Source organism: Nycticebus coucang, chromosome 12 (assembly GCF_027406575.1).
Source record: "Nycticebus coucang isolate mNycCou1 chromosome 12, mNycCou1.pri, whole genome shotgun sequence".
NCBI lineage: Eukaryota > Metazoa > Chordata > Mammalia > Primates > Lorisidae > Nycticebus > Nycticebus coucang.
In genome coordinates this window covers 52,902,919-52,916,449 of record NC_069791.1, presented here as the reverse complement: position 1 = coordinate 52,916,449, position 13,531 = coordinate 52,902,919, and the positions used below count along the sequence as shown (strand labels likewise).

Genomic DNA, 13,531 nt, shown 5'->3' with positions numbered 1-13,531 from the left:
TGTATTTCAAAACACATCTGGCCCCAAAGGTTATAGATAAGGGGCTCTGAGTTGCATCTGAAGTGGGAATTGATTGGTGGGTAGAATTTGATTATTATTTATTTGTTTTTAATTTTTATTTTTTTAGAGACAGGGTCTTGCTCTGTCACCCCAGTAGGACTGCAGTGGCTTTATCACAGCTCACTACAACCTTGAACTTCTGGGGTCCAGTGATCCTCCTGCCTCAGCCTCTTGAGTAGCTGAGACTACAGATGCATGCCACTATGCTTGCCTAATTTTTTATTTCTTGCAGAGATGGGATCTTATTATGTTGCCCAGGCTGATGTCCAACTCCTGGCCTCAGGCAATCCTCTTACCTCAGCCTTCCAGAGTGCTGAAATTATAGGCGTGAGCCACTGCACCTGGCCTAGTGGACGGAATGTAGATGTTTGGAGATGTGGAAGTGATTTTAGGAAAAGGAAAAACATTAGCCCATACCAGCTTTGGTCTAAATGTAAGTCATTATCCAATCATTAAACATGCCTTAAAGCAGAGAAGACTTGGATTTCTTTTTTTTTTTTTTTGAGACAGTTTCACTGTGTCACCCTTGGTAAAGTGCCCTTGGTAAAGGCGTCACAGCTCACAATAACCTCAAGTTATTGGGTTTAAGTGATTCTCTTGCCTCGGCCTCCCGAGTAGCTATCACTACAGGTGCCCACCACAACGCCCGGCTAATTTTTGGTTGTAGTCGTCATAGTTGTTTGGCAGGCCTGGGCTGGGTTTGAACTGCCAGCCCTGGTGTATGTGGCTGGTGCCCCAGCTGCTGAGCTACAGGCGCCGAGCTGAAGACTTGGATTTCTGATAATTACTCTCCCTTACTTTATGATTTATACACAACTAGAGGGTTGGACTTTCTGGGTTTGTCTTCCCCCCTTAGTATCCATCCCCTCCTTTTCCCACAAATCATCTGACTTCCCCGAAAACTCTGAAACACACCCTTTGGCTGAAAAAGGAGCATTAGGCAATCGGTGAAATTCCCCATTTTTTCTTTCTCCCCTGGAGGCCTGGATAGAGGAATCTCAGGCCATGGGAGGAGGATGTGGCCATGGGAGGAGGATGTTGTACTTGTTTCAAAAGCAGAGGGAGCTCCAAGATCAAGGCAGAGTTACCCTTTCCATATGCCACAATCTCCCAGCCCCCTCTGTTTAGATCAGAGCATTTCGGACATGCACACTTGGTTAGGGAATCGCATGAACAAAATCAGGACAGGGAGGCCAGCGGGAGGTTCCTGCAGAGGGGGAGCATCAAGGCCCTGGAAGCCAGCAGGGTCGCCCAGCATGCTCGCTGGCAGGAGAGAGAGGACCAGCCTGCTTGTTCTCATCAGCTTCTGAAGGTAAAAACCTTAAAACAAAGAGCAGAGCTTTGAAGGAGGAAAAGAGAAAGGCAGAAAACCTCATGTAGGAGGGTTTGGGGCAAAGCTAGAGGTCTGAAAGGGGCAGAATTAAAAAGGCTGAATATAGACAACTTCTTTCTCTTAGGCTGACCCTGTCCATCCCCACTTCACCCTCCTTCCCACCACTGTTTTCAGGGTTAAAAACAATTTTGGCAAGATTTTTCTGGAACTGTGGGAAGATAGCTTGTCTTTTTAGTAAAGTGGGGGGAAAAAACCACAAACGAACCCCAGAAAACTCACGCAGGACCTCCCCTTTCCTACCTTTCCTTTCCTGTCAATGCTCCTTGTCATTCACCTGCCCCCTTTTTCTTCCCCTACACAACCCTGTCTCAATGGGACAATGCTTCCCTTCTCAGGCCACTTGTTCCAAGGTCCCTGCCTTCCTGCAATGACAGAAGCTCATGCCTCTATCTGTGGTCGTTGGGACCCTCAGCAGAGATACATGAAGTAAAAAGCACATCACAGAGAGCATGTTTGAAGTCGTCAGGGGATCAGTGCAAAAGAGGAGGGAGGACTGTCCCAGATGGACAGTCAGGATGTGGAAAGGCCCCTGAAAACCCTGGTGGAAATGTTGTTCTTTGAGGTCAGGAGAGAGGTGGAGAGAATGGGGGTAGAGTGGAGGAGGAAAGCAGAGAAAAAGTAGGAGAAGGTCCAGAGAAGCAGTGGGAGAAGGGTAAGGTTTAGTTCTAGTCTTAAAAATTAGTTGAAGTCAGAGCAGGAAGGGTTTGAGAGGCCTTGTGCCATGTGGTAATGCCAAGTGACGTGGTTATGTTTAACCTCTGTGTTATGAAGGTGATGCTGAACCGGTGACCCCTCACCACCAAATTAAGTGCCTTTGTTTGTCAGATAAATACTGCCAGGCCTGCCACTGCTTCGGGTACAAAGTCCAGAGGTGCGGAGGGCCAGGATGGACAAATCGCCAGAGATGTGGTAAGTGTTCAAGGGTCTCCAGAGATGTAGATGGACTCCAGTCCCTTCATCTTTTAAAAAAAAGGGCTTCAATCTGAGACTGGATTTTGGTTTGACCTAAGCCTTTTCTTTATTCCAACCTAAGATTCTCCATGGCCTGTTGACCACCCTGTCCCTTTCCCCTTCCTTCTGGTTGTGACATGCTAGAGTTCTGCCCTAGGCTGCTGGTCCCTGGGTCACCCACCTCTTTCGGCCTTTTTTTTCAGGTGCATTGTCCTGTTTTCCCTTTTGGCCTGGGTTTGTGCTGAGCCTACCATGTACGGGGAGATTCTGTCCCCTAACTATCCTCAGGCATACCCTAATGAGATAGAGAAATCTTGGGATATAGAAGTTCCTGAAGGGTACGGGATTCACCTCTACTTCACCCATCTGGACATCGAGCTATCAGAGAACTGCGCATATGACTCGGTGCAGGTACATTACAAGCACATGAAGAACAGAGGTGGAAGACCAGGGCTGGGTGGTGTCAAGTGGACATAGAAGGGAGCGCCCTGCATACATACAGAGCACTGGTGTCAAATAGTCCTACGGGGGTGAATATTCTACTCTCTCTGTCCTCTTACCTCCACACCCAAACATTACGCCTTCCTAGCTTCATTCTGACTCTTCTCTTAGATAATGTCAGGAGACAATGAAGAAGGGAGACTCTGTGGACAGAAGACCAGCAAGAATCCCAACTCCCCAATTGTGGAAGAGTTCCAAATTCCATCCAATAAACTCCTGGTGACCTTTAAGTCAGACTTCTCCAATGAAGAGCGTTTTACTGGGTTTGCTGCATACTATGTTGCTGTAGGTAAGGCTCACCCTGCTGTATGTGCTTTACTGAGTCAACTAAAAGATTAGAAGCAGGAAAAACATTGAGCAACACATTATTAAATGAAAATTCTGTTCTTAATTCTTACAAAGTATTGACTTGCCCTGGGTCCCATTGTGAAATTCAAACACATGATCATATCTTAGCGGAGATGATGATAATGGTAATCATAGCTAATGAACAGCAGGCTATTGAGAACCACCATGAACTGTGTACTATATTCAAGATTTTACCTATTTTAAGATAATCTTCACTTCAACTCCTCAAGTAGGTATTATTATCTTTATATAAAGATGAGGAAAGTTAAGTGCCTCGGCGCCTATAGCTCAGTGGCTAGGGCGCTGGCCGCATACACCGGAGTTGGCGGGTTTGAACCCAGCCCAGGGCCTGCCAAACAACAATGGCAACTGCAACAAAAAATAGCTGGGCCTTGTGGTGGGCGCCTGTAGTCCCAGCTACTTGGGAGGCTGAGGCAAGAGAATCGCCGAAGCCCAAGAGTTTGAGGTTGTTGTGAGCTGTGATGCGATGGCACTCTACCAAGGGGAACAAAGTGAGACTCTGTCTCAAAACAACAAGAAAATCACAATGATAATGTATGCCATTCAAACACATCCAACCTATGGCACTCAAACCTTCGAATTCTGGATGCTTCTAGATCTATCTCCAGGTTAAAATAAAGTTAGAACACAAAGCCAAACTATTGTTTAGTACTGACATCATACAAAGCAATGAAGGTACTGTGTGCCCTACCATTGCATACCATCATGCCAACAGAGCATTGTGTCTGGAGCTGAAATGCTCTGTATATGCAGAGTCAAGGGTCTCTGGCCATAAATGCTCCTTGCAGCTGTGCAATGGTAGGGCACAACTCTGGCATCATATTTCAGGGAGTAAAGTAGGGTAGTACCATCTTGAAATGTGGCTCCTTGAGGGTCTTTAAGCAATGGGCTTTTCCTACTTTTTCTTACCTTTACAATTTTGAGTTTAACCTTGTTCATCCTTCTGAATGTTCTTTTTTTTTTTTTTTAGAGATAAGAGTCTCACTTTGTCACCCTCAGTAGAGTGCTGTGGCATCATAGCTCACAGCAACCTCAAACTCTTGTGCTCAAGCAATCCTCTTGCCTCAGCCTCTCAAATGTCTGGGACTATAGGTACCTGCCCCAATGCCTGGCTATTTTTAGAGACAGGGTCTCACTCTTGGTCATGCTGGTCTCGAACTCCTGAGCTCAAGCAGATCCACCTGCTTCAGCCTCACATCAGTGTTTCTTTCCTTTTTTTTTTGTTTTTTTAGAGACAAGAGTCTCACTTTGTCACCCTCAGTAGAGTGCTGTGGTGTCACAGCTCATAGCAACCTCCAGCTCTTGGGCTTAGGTGATTCTCTTGCCTCAGCCTCCTGAGTAGCTGGGACTACAGGCGCCCACCACAATGCCCAGCTATTTTTTGTTGCAGTTTGGCTGGGCAGTGTTTGAACCTGCTTCCCTCAGTATATGGGGCCAGCACCCTACCCACTGAGTGGGTGCTGCCTCAGTGTTTGTTCTTGACCTCGGTCTTTCTCTTCGTAGATATAAATGAGTGCACAGATTTTGCAGATGTCCCCTGTAGCCACTTCTGTAACAACTTCATTGGCGGTTTCTTCTGCTCCTGCCCTCCAGAATACTTCCTCCATGATGATATGAGGAATTGTGGAGGTGAGTTGGCACTGAGAGGAGTGCGTGTTGTGCCCTGAGATTTGGAATGGCTTGAGACCTCAGAAACAGCTTTGTCCACTCTTCCAATTGTGATTAGGCCCAGCTTTTTTGGACATCTATTCTTAGTTGCTCATAAGCTGAGGGGGAGCCATGGGGGGCGGGGAAGAGAAGGCTACAAGGTAAACTTAGTTAACTGCAGAAGAGAGATGCCTTCATAACCATGAAGGGCTCTGTCATAAGCAAAGTGATGGAAACCTAATAGGCCCTGGGTTTTCTCCCGGCATGTATGGGACAGGTGACTGCTCTATGTAGGCTCAAGTCAGGGCACAGATTTCAGGCTAGTTTGGATGGGATTTTGTGGGAGACAGAATCACATAACAGGGCTGGAACTCCTTTGTTTCACTTTACATTTCATTCTTCTTTCTCTCTTTTTTCCCTCAGTCAATTGCAGTGGGGATGTATTTACTACACCGATTGGGGAGATCGCAAGTCCCAATTATCCCAATCTATACCCAGAGAACTCAAGGTGTGAATACCAGATCCTGTTGGAGGAGGGGTTCCAAATAGTGGTGACTATGCACAAAGATTTTGATGTGGAACCAGCCGATTCAGAGGGAAACTGCCCTGACAGTTTAGTTGTGCGTGATGGTTGATTAATCCCCCTGCCCCCAACTCACATTGACTTGAAGACAAAATTTTTCCTGTCCCTTATTTTCCTTTTTTCCCCTTCTTGTTATTTATATTATATTTAATACCTCTCTTATTTTTAACACCCCCCCCCCCACCTTTTACCTCTTTTAGTTCGTTCTATCTTCTGATTTATCATTTCGTTTCCTTTCAGTTTAGTGCACAAGGTCAACAATTTGGTCCTTACTGTGGTAATGGATTCCCAGGGCCACTGAATATCGAAACTAAGAGTAATGTTCTTGATGTCATATTCCAAACTGACCTAACGGAGCAAAAAAAGGGCTGGAAACTTCGTTACCATGGAGAACGTGAGTAACCTGGAAGTGGCTCTTTGGTTGATGACACCAAAATCCTTGGACAGTGTAGAATCAAAACAGATAGATGTTGTTTGAGGTCCTTTACTTCCTCAGGACAATCTAGATCTGTCAATGCTCATTGAAATGCCTCTACCTCTAGTGATCCCTCAACTAGACCTGAGAGTGCAGACAGCTTGGGGGTGGTTAGTTAGCAAGGCTATATTGTAGACATCTGCTATATTGGAATGTTAAGCATCAGGATTGAGGACAACTGGATGATTTTAGAAAGTGTGAAAATGATGCAAATTGAATAGTCTCCTACTATTTAGTAAATTTTTTTTTCCTGTCCCAATTTCTGTTCTTTTCCAAGCAATCCCCTGTCCTAAAGAAGACACTGCCAATTCTTTTTGGGAGCCTAAGAAAGCAAAATATGTGTTTAAAGATGTGGTGAAGATAAACTGCCTGGAAGGGTTTGAAGTTGTGGTGGTAAAGTACCATCTGGGCTTCTCCCCAGCCCTGACCCCAGATCAGGATGAGCATACTAAAATTGTTGAGTTATTTACCTAATGTACTTGTCTGATCAAGGTATCACACCTTTTCTATAGACAGAACAGAATAAGACCTTTAGTTCTTTCTTGTGAGTAATGGAGCCCCTTCGCCAACTTGGCATTTTCTCTCTGCCTCAGTCTTCCTGGGGAAGGAGAGAGCTGACATGCTGAGGCAAAGCTGTCTTTCAGCCCCATCTCTTGGGTCCTTTGGGTCATTCTGCTAAGATGTCTCTAAGCTTTTTGTGGTGAGGATGCCTCATTGATCCAAGGCTAAGATCAATTCCATTTTTGATTTTGGTTTTTCGTATCTTTCTTTATAAATTAATGGTGATGTCTATTATTCTCCAGGGAAGTGTTGGCTCAACGTCCTTCTATGCTACTTGTCAAAGCAATGGAAAGTGGAGTAATTCCAAAGTGAAATGTCAACGTATGTGTCCCTCAAAGTGGAAAATTTTTTTTCCTACCAAAGGGAATTGAAAGATCAGCACATCAGAATTCAAATGCATGGCTTCTTCTTAGGCTTATAAGATAGTGTGTTGAGTGTTTGAAGGGAAGCCAGTCATGGAGGCTTTTCTAGTCCCCACCCTGATCTGGTTCCCAGGCCAGCTAGACCAACAGGTTTTATCCCAAGAAAGGAGCTGTGGGAAAGGTAGAGTGGGTGCATTCTTGACTTCCACAGGGCCCTCCACCAACACTGAGGACCAGGTTCCTTGTAGCTTTCAAGGGGCCATCTGAATTGGCAAGTCTCAGTGTGTAGGGAGTAGGGTGATGCCAGTTGGAAAGTATGGTATGAGAAGACTCATCCCAGGTGTGCTTACAGGTATGGAGTAGGGAAAGAATGAGAATGGGCCCATGACTCTTCCTGGGAGAAAGTGGCTGTCTTGACCATTAGTGACCTGCTTTTCTCTTGTAGCTGTGGACTGTGGTATCCCTGAACCCATTCCGAATGGAAAAGCTGAAGATCCAGAAAGTACTTTGTTTGGTTCTGTCACTCACTACACATGTGAGGAGCCACATTACTACATGGAAAACGAAGGCAGTGGTAGGTTTCTTCAACTAGAGAGGAGAGAAAAAGTGAGACAGTATTGTATGGTGACTATGACAATCTTTCTGGGTCAGAGAGAGAGAGTTTGTAGAGAAATGAGAGAGTCTAGAAGGATATTATTCATTTCCTGGGTTAGTCTAAGGATACAGTTTTCTTTTCTTTCTTTCTTTTTTTTTTGAGACAGAGTCTCACTATGTCGCCTCTGGTAGAGTGCCGTGGTGTCACAGCTCATAGCAACCTCAAACTCTTGAGCTTAAGCAATTCTCTTACCTTAGCTTCCCGAGTAGCTGGGACTACAGGCTCCCTCCATAATGCTCAGTTATTTTTTGGTTGCTGTTGTCATTGTTGTTTTAGCAGGTCCAGGCTTGGCTCGAACCTGCCAGCTTCCGTGTATGTGGCCAGTGCCCTACTCACTGAGCTACAGGCGCTGAGCCAGGATACAGTTTTCATATGAGCAGAATATATAATCTCTAGGGTCGTTCCTAGAGAATCATAGAGGTCACCAACTCAGCTTCACAGCTGTAGCAAGAGTTCTTCCGCAACATCCGTTTCATAGGGTATCCACTTTGTCCAATTAGTTCATGTAAAACCCACAGGAGAAATGCTTCCAGCTTCAGATCACTATGCTATGATGACTGGCTTTCTTGATATGGAGGCCTTGGTCATGCTAGATGAAAGGCTGGATGAGAAACACATCTCTCTGCATTGCTGTTTATTTGATTTTTTCTTTTTGAGATGTGTCATTTTGTCACCTAGGCTAGAGTACAGTGGCATTATCATAGCTCACTGCAACCTCAGACTCCTGTGCTCAAGCAATCCTCCTGTCTCAGCCTCTTAAGTAGCTGGGACTACGGACACACACCACTATGCCTGGCTAATTTTTTTTTTTGGTAGAGATGGTGGTCTCACTATGCTGGTCAGGCTAGTCTGAAACTCTTGGTCCCAACCCATTCTCCCACTTTGGCCTCTCAGACTTCTAGAATTATAGGCACAAACCACCATGACCAACCTTGATTTTTTTTTTTTGTAGAGACAGAGTCTCACTTTATGGCCCTTGGTAGAGTGCCGTGGCATCACACGGCTCACAGCAACCTCCAACTCCTGGGCTTAAGCGATTCTCTTGCCTCAGCCTCCCAAGTAGCTGGGACTACAGGCGCCCGCCACAACGCCCGGCTATTTTTTGGTTGCAGTTCAGCCGGGGCCGGGTTTGAACCTGCCACCCTCGGTATATGGGGCCGGCGCCTTACCGACTGAGCCACAGGCACCGCCCCAACCTTGATTTTATTTTATTTTATTTTATTTTTTGAGACAGAGCCTCAAGCTGTCATCCGGGGTAGAGTGCTGTGGCATCACAGCTCACAGCAACCTCCAACTCCTGGGCTCAAGCGATTCTCCTGCCTCAGCCTCCCAAGTAGCTGGAACTATAGGTGACTGCCACAATGCCCGGCTATTATTTGGTTGCAGCTCTCATTGTTGCTTGGCAGGCCCAGGCTGGACTCAAACCCGCCAGCTTGGGTGTATGTGACTGGTGTCTTAGCCACTTGAGCCATAGGCGCTGAGCCGTTTTATTTGATTTTTGTTTTATTTTCCCGCTTGAAGCATTTTCTGAATCTCTACCATAACTCTTCTTCTTTCTGCTTTGGAGACTTTTCCTTCCTCTCCCTTGGTATGACAGAGGCTTGAGGGATTGTTTGGGGGCTTTTCTCAAGATTTATTTCTAGATGAATTCATCTGATCTCCTTCTCAAATCCCAGAGGAACCGAGGCTGTGAATGAAAAGGGGGAAGAGAGATGTGGTATGAGTGTGACCTTTGTTCTCTGTGTTATTCCAGGGGAGTATCGCTGTGCTGGCAATGGGAGCTGGGTAAATGAGGCGTTGGGCACAAAGCTGCCGAAATGTGTTCCAGGTAATCAGGCTTAGGCTTGGGTGGAGACCATAGCCACAGGTGCAAGTGAGTTGGGAGTCACCTTCTGAAAGTAGCTGTAATCCTCTTGGAAGTCCAACTCAGTAAGGAGGCCGTAACACAGGGCCGGGGGGATTCCTTCAACCATACTGACTGGAAGGAAACAGAAAAGCCAGCCAGTGACAGTTGGTGCTAGAGTCCGGGCAGCCAGTTGGGTCTGGGAATGGAGATGCAGTGAAGGGGTATAGATTTAACAGGGCATGAAAGCTGAGAGTAAGAAAGCAACACTCAGAAATAAGACTAGTTAAATAGCCGAGATGTTAGATTGAAAGTTTATATGCCGGCGGCGCCTGTGGCTCAGTGAACAGGGCGCCGGCCCCATATGCCGAGGGTGGCGGGTTCAAACCCAGCCCCGGCCAAACTGCAACAAAAAAATAGCCAGGCGTTGTGGCGGGCGCCTGTAGTCCCAGCTACTCGGGAGGCTGAGGCAGGAGAATCGCCTAAGCCCAGGAGTTGGAGGTTGCTGTGAGCTGTGTGAGGCCACGGCACTCAACCGAGGGCAATAAAGTGAAACTCTGTCTCTACAAAAAAAAAAAAAAAAAAAAAAGAAAGTTTATATGCCAATAAGTTATGAGGAATACAACAAATGAGGGAGTGCATGAGCAGAAGAAGGCTGGGGCAAAGCCATCACAATAGTAATGACCCTGGTAGTAACAATGTTACAGGAGCTAGGGACTGGGCCAATTTGTTGCATTTAAACATATCATCTCATTCAGCCCTGGTAACAGCCCTGTGAGGTAGGTGTTACTGGTCTCATTTGACAAATGAGTGAATTGAGTGCAAGTCCCAGAATGGCAGGAGTAGGCTTTGAGCCCCGGTCTGTCTGAGTCCAAAGCCCATTATCAAGTAGCTGTCCAGTAAGGGATTTGGGTAAGCTGGCTTTGTCTAAAATCCAGTTATATAAGGGAATGGCCAAGCCATCACACCTGGAACCAGGCCCTGGGCAGTGAGAGGCCATGACCTAAGAACTGACCTGTGGGTTAAAGGAGGGACATAGGAGCAACCAAGAATTCAGAAAAGAAGGAGACATGGATTTTATCTGGGCATCAGAAGGAGGTAGAAAGGAAAGAGTTTCTCAGCACTGGCTCCAGGGTGGGCCCCTGGCCTCATGTGCTGAGCCTGGGGTCAGACTTGCCTCTAGCGGGGCTGTGGCAAGTGCGAAGCACTAGCACATTTGGACGAGTCCTGCCTTTGTGGTATTGGCAAAGTGGGAAGTTTAGGTAAGGCCAGGATGAGTCAGGTGTCGAGATGGTTGGCCACATAGGGTTGACCACATCACACTAGACAACTCTGCAGCTTAGCAGGTAAAGTGTTTGCGTGGTTGGAGGATTTGGGGGAGGCCAGCATCTTCTCTGCTCCTTCCCCACCCTGTTCTTACTCCTTCCTAGTGTGCGGAGTCCCCAGGGAGCCGTTTATAGAAAAACAGAGGATCTTTGGAGGATCAAATGCAAACATTGAAAGTTTCCCCTGGCAAGTCTTCTTTAAGAGCCCGTGGGCTGGTGGGGCTCTTATTGGTGAGCATTGGGTACTAACAGCTGCCCATGTCGTGGAGGGAAACCAGCATCCAGTCATGTACGTTGGGTCCACCTTAGTGAAGAGCTCACTTCTGGAAAATGCCCAGATGCTCACTGCTGAACGTGTGTTTATTCATCCGGGCTGGGAGTTGCTGGATGATTCAGACAGCCGGAAGAATTTTAATAATGACATTGCGCTGGTGCAGCTGAAAGACCCGGTAAAAATGGGACCCACTGTCTCCCCCATCTGCCTTCCAGGCACCTCTGCTGAATATAATCCTTCTGTTGACCTCCTAGGGATGATCTCAGGGTGGGGCCGCATAGAAAAAAGAGAATATGCTCTTCACCTCAAAGGGGCAAAGTTACCTATAGTTTCTTTAGAGAAGTGCAAAACCGTGAAGAAGAAAAATTCCAATATAAATGTAGGTTCCTATGTTTTCACCAATAACATGTTCTGTGCTGGAGGAGAAAAGGGCGTTGATAGCTGTAAAGGAGACAGTGGTGGGGCCTTTGCTATACAGGACCCCAATGAAAATACTCCCAAATTCTATGTAGCTGGCCTAGTGTCCTGGGGACCTGAGTGTGGGACCTATGGGCTCTATACACAGGTAAAGAACTATGTTGACTGGATAATGAAGACCATGCAGGAAAATAGCCCCAGTGAGAAGTAAGCCATTCATATGTCACCAGCCTCTCTAAGGGGTATGACCACTGCTCTTAGTTCCTAACCATGTAAGTCCTATTATTTTGTCATAACTGAGAGAAGATGTGGGAATATGATTTACATAAAACTTGATTGTCACAATACCTGGCTGGAGGTTGAGGCGGATCATAGTATTGTGTTGGTCATTTAGTTGTAGTCTGAACCGTGGGGTCCTTTCCCCTGAGTATCTATTGTAGATAACAATGTGGGGGTGCACTCTCATTTTGCACTATTCCACAGGGACACCTTAATTTTTTGTTTCCTCTTTAACTGTTTGAAATTCTGTTTACTTTATAATTTTTAGTGTCCAATGTCTACTTATAATAAAGCATGTTTATAATCCACTTCTGACTGAGTTACTTTATGCCACAGCAAGATCTCAGAACTAGCTGGGCACGGTGGCTCATACTTGTAATCCCAGCACTATGGGAGGCCGAGGCGGGGGTATCACCTGAGCTCATGAGTTTGAGACCAGCCTGAGCTTGAGCAAGACCCTGTCTCTAAAAATAACCAGGTGTTGTGGCAGGCACCTATAGTCCCAGCTACTTGGGAGGCTGATGCAAGAGGATCGGTTGAGCCCAGGAGTTTGAGGTTGCTGTGAACTATGATGCCACAGCACTACTGGGGGTGACAAAGTGAGACTCTGTTTCAAAAACAAACAGGCTCGGTGCCCATAGCTCAGTGAATAGGGCGCTGGCCACATACACCAAGCCTTGAGGTTTGAGCTCAGCCTGGGCCTGCTAAACAACAATGACAACTGCAACCAAAAAATAGCCAGGCGTTGGGGTGGGCGCCTGTAGTCCCAGCTACTCAGGAGACTGAGGCAAGAGAATTGCTTGAGCCCAAGAGTTGGAGGTTGCTGTGAACTGTGACACCACAGCACTCTACCAAGGGCGACATAGGTAGACTCTGTCTCAAAAAACAAACAAACAAGCAAACAAAAAAACAAAAACTAAGATCTCAGAGCTATAGTGGGATGAGCTGGCTAAGGTTACAGATTTACTGAACATTGTGGATTAGTGTGAACATCACCAGCAAAGGCATCATATTCTGCTTTTGAAGCTCATTAATCATATACGACCTCATTCAAAAATCCATGCATAACATTGGCTGTTTAAGTTCTTCTTTAAGTATAAATTGTTTTCACATGTCGCCTAAAAATTAATTTCCCTTTAATATTCATTTGTATAATGCAATATTATGACTTAATAAAAAAGTAAAACCAAACAAGTTTAAAATGCTCTTGTCTGTTTTCCTGGAGGTTTTTAAAATTTTTTAAAAAATTTTATTTTAGAGACAGAGTCTCACTTTTTCACCCTTGATAGAGTGCTGTGACATCACAGCTCACAGCAACCTCCAGCTCTTGGGCTTAGGTGATTCTCTTGCCTCAGCCTCCCGAGTAGCTGGGACTACAGGCACCTGCCACAATGCCTGGCTATTTTTTTGTTGCAGTTTGGCCAGGGCTGGGTTTGAACCTGCCACTCTCAGTATATGGGGCTGGCACCCTACTCACTGAGTCATACGTACTACCCATTCCTGGAGGTTTTGATCCATTTGTCAGCCAGGCAACAATGTCTTCATTAGATCGAACTCTGTACCCTCTGTACCAAAATGTTATACTTGAATGCCCTAGTGAAAATGGACTCTAAAACTCTCCCATCTATTTTCCAAGGGAAGGAAAGAAACCCCCACCCCCTACCCCCACCAAAGAGTAGGGATAAAAAATGACCACAGGGTAGAGATTTAGCATTTTTTAGACTGAGGACAGGAGAGCTATCTTAGGTTGGCAATTGCCCTAAAGTGTGTCTTATGAAAGCTGAGATTTAGGAATAAGAGTTGAGGTGGATGCTGGCCTGTTTGGTGTGACACATG

The 13,531-nt window shown here is 46.0% G+C and overlaps 1 protein-coding gene across 3 annotated transcripts; it reads left to right on the top strand.

Annotated features, from left to right (window-relative positions):
- The first annotated feature begins 1,187 nt into the window (after positions 1 to 1,187).
- On the top strand, positions 1,188 to 12,003 carry C1S (complement C1s). Of its 3 annotated transcripts, XM_053555732.1 has the most exons (13): positions 1,188 to 1,372; positions 1,789 to 2,015; positions 2,225 to 2,362; positions 2,608 to 2,815; positions 3,017 to 3,194; positions 4,778 to 4,903; positions 5,345 to 5,541; positions 5,745 to 5,898; positions 6,257 to 6,372; positions 6,783 to 6,861; positions 7,348 to 7,476; positions 9,311 to 9,385; positions 10,831 to 12,003. In XM_053555732.1, exons 3-13 carry the CDS (start codon positions 2,340 to 2,342, stop codon positions 11,625 to 11,627), a joined length of 2,082 nt encoding a protein of 693 aa, XP_053411707.1. In that variant the 5' UTR covers positions 1,188 to 1,372; positions 1,789 to 2,015; positions 2,225 to 2,339; the 3' UTR covers positions 11,628 to 12,003. The 3 variants fall into 3 exon arrangements, with proteins under 3 accessions (XP_053411707.1, XP_053411708.1, XP_053411706.1); XM_053555733.1 differs by lacking the exon at positions 1,789 to 2,015 and having other exon boundaries at positions 2,279 to 2,362; XM_053555731.1 differs by lacking the exon at positions 1,789 to 2,015.
- The last annotated feature ends 1,528 nt before the right edge of the window (positions 12,004 to 13,531 follow it).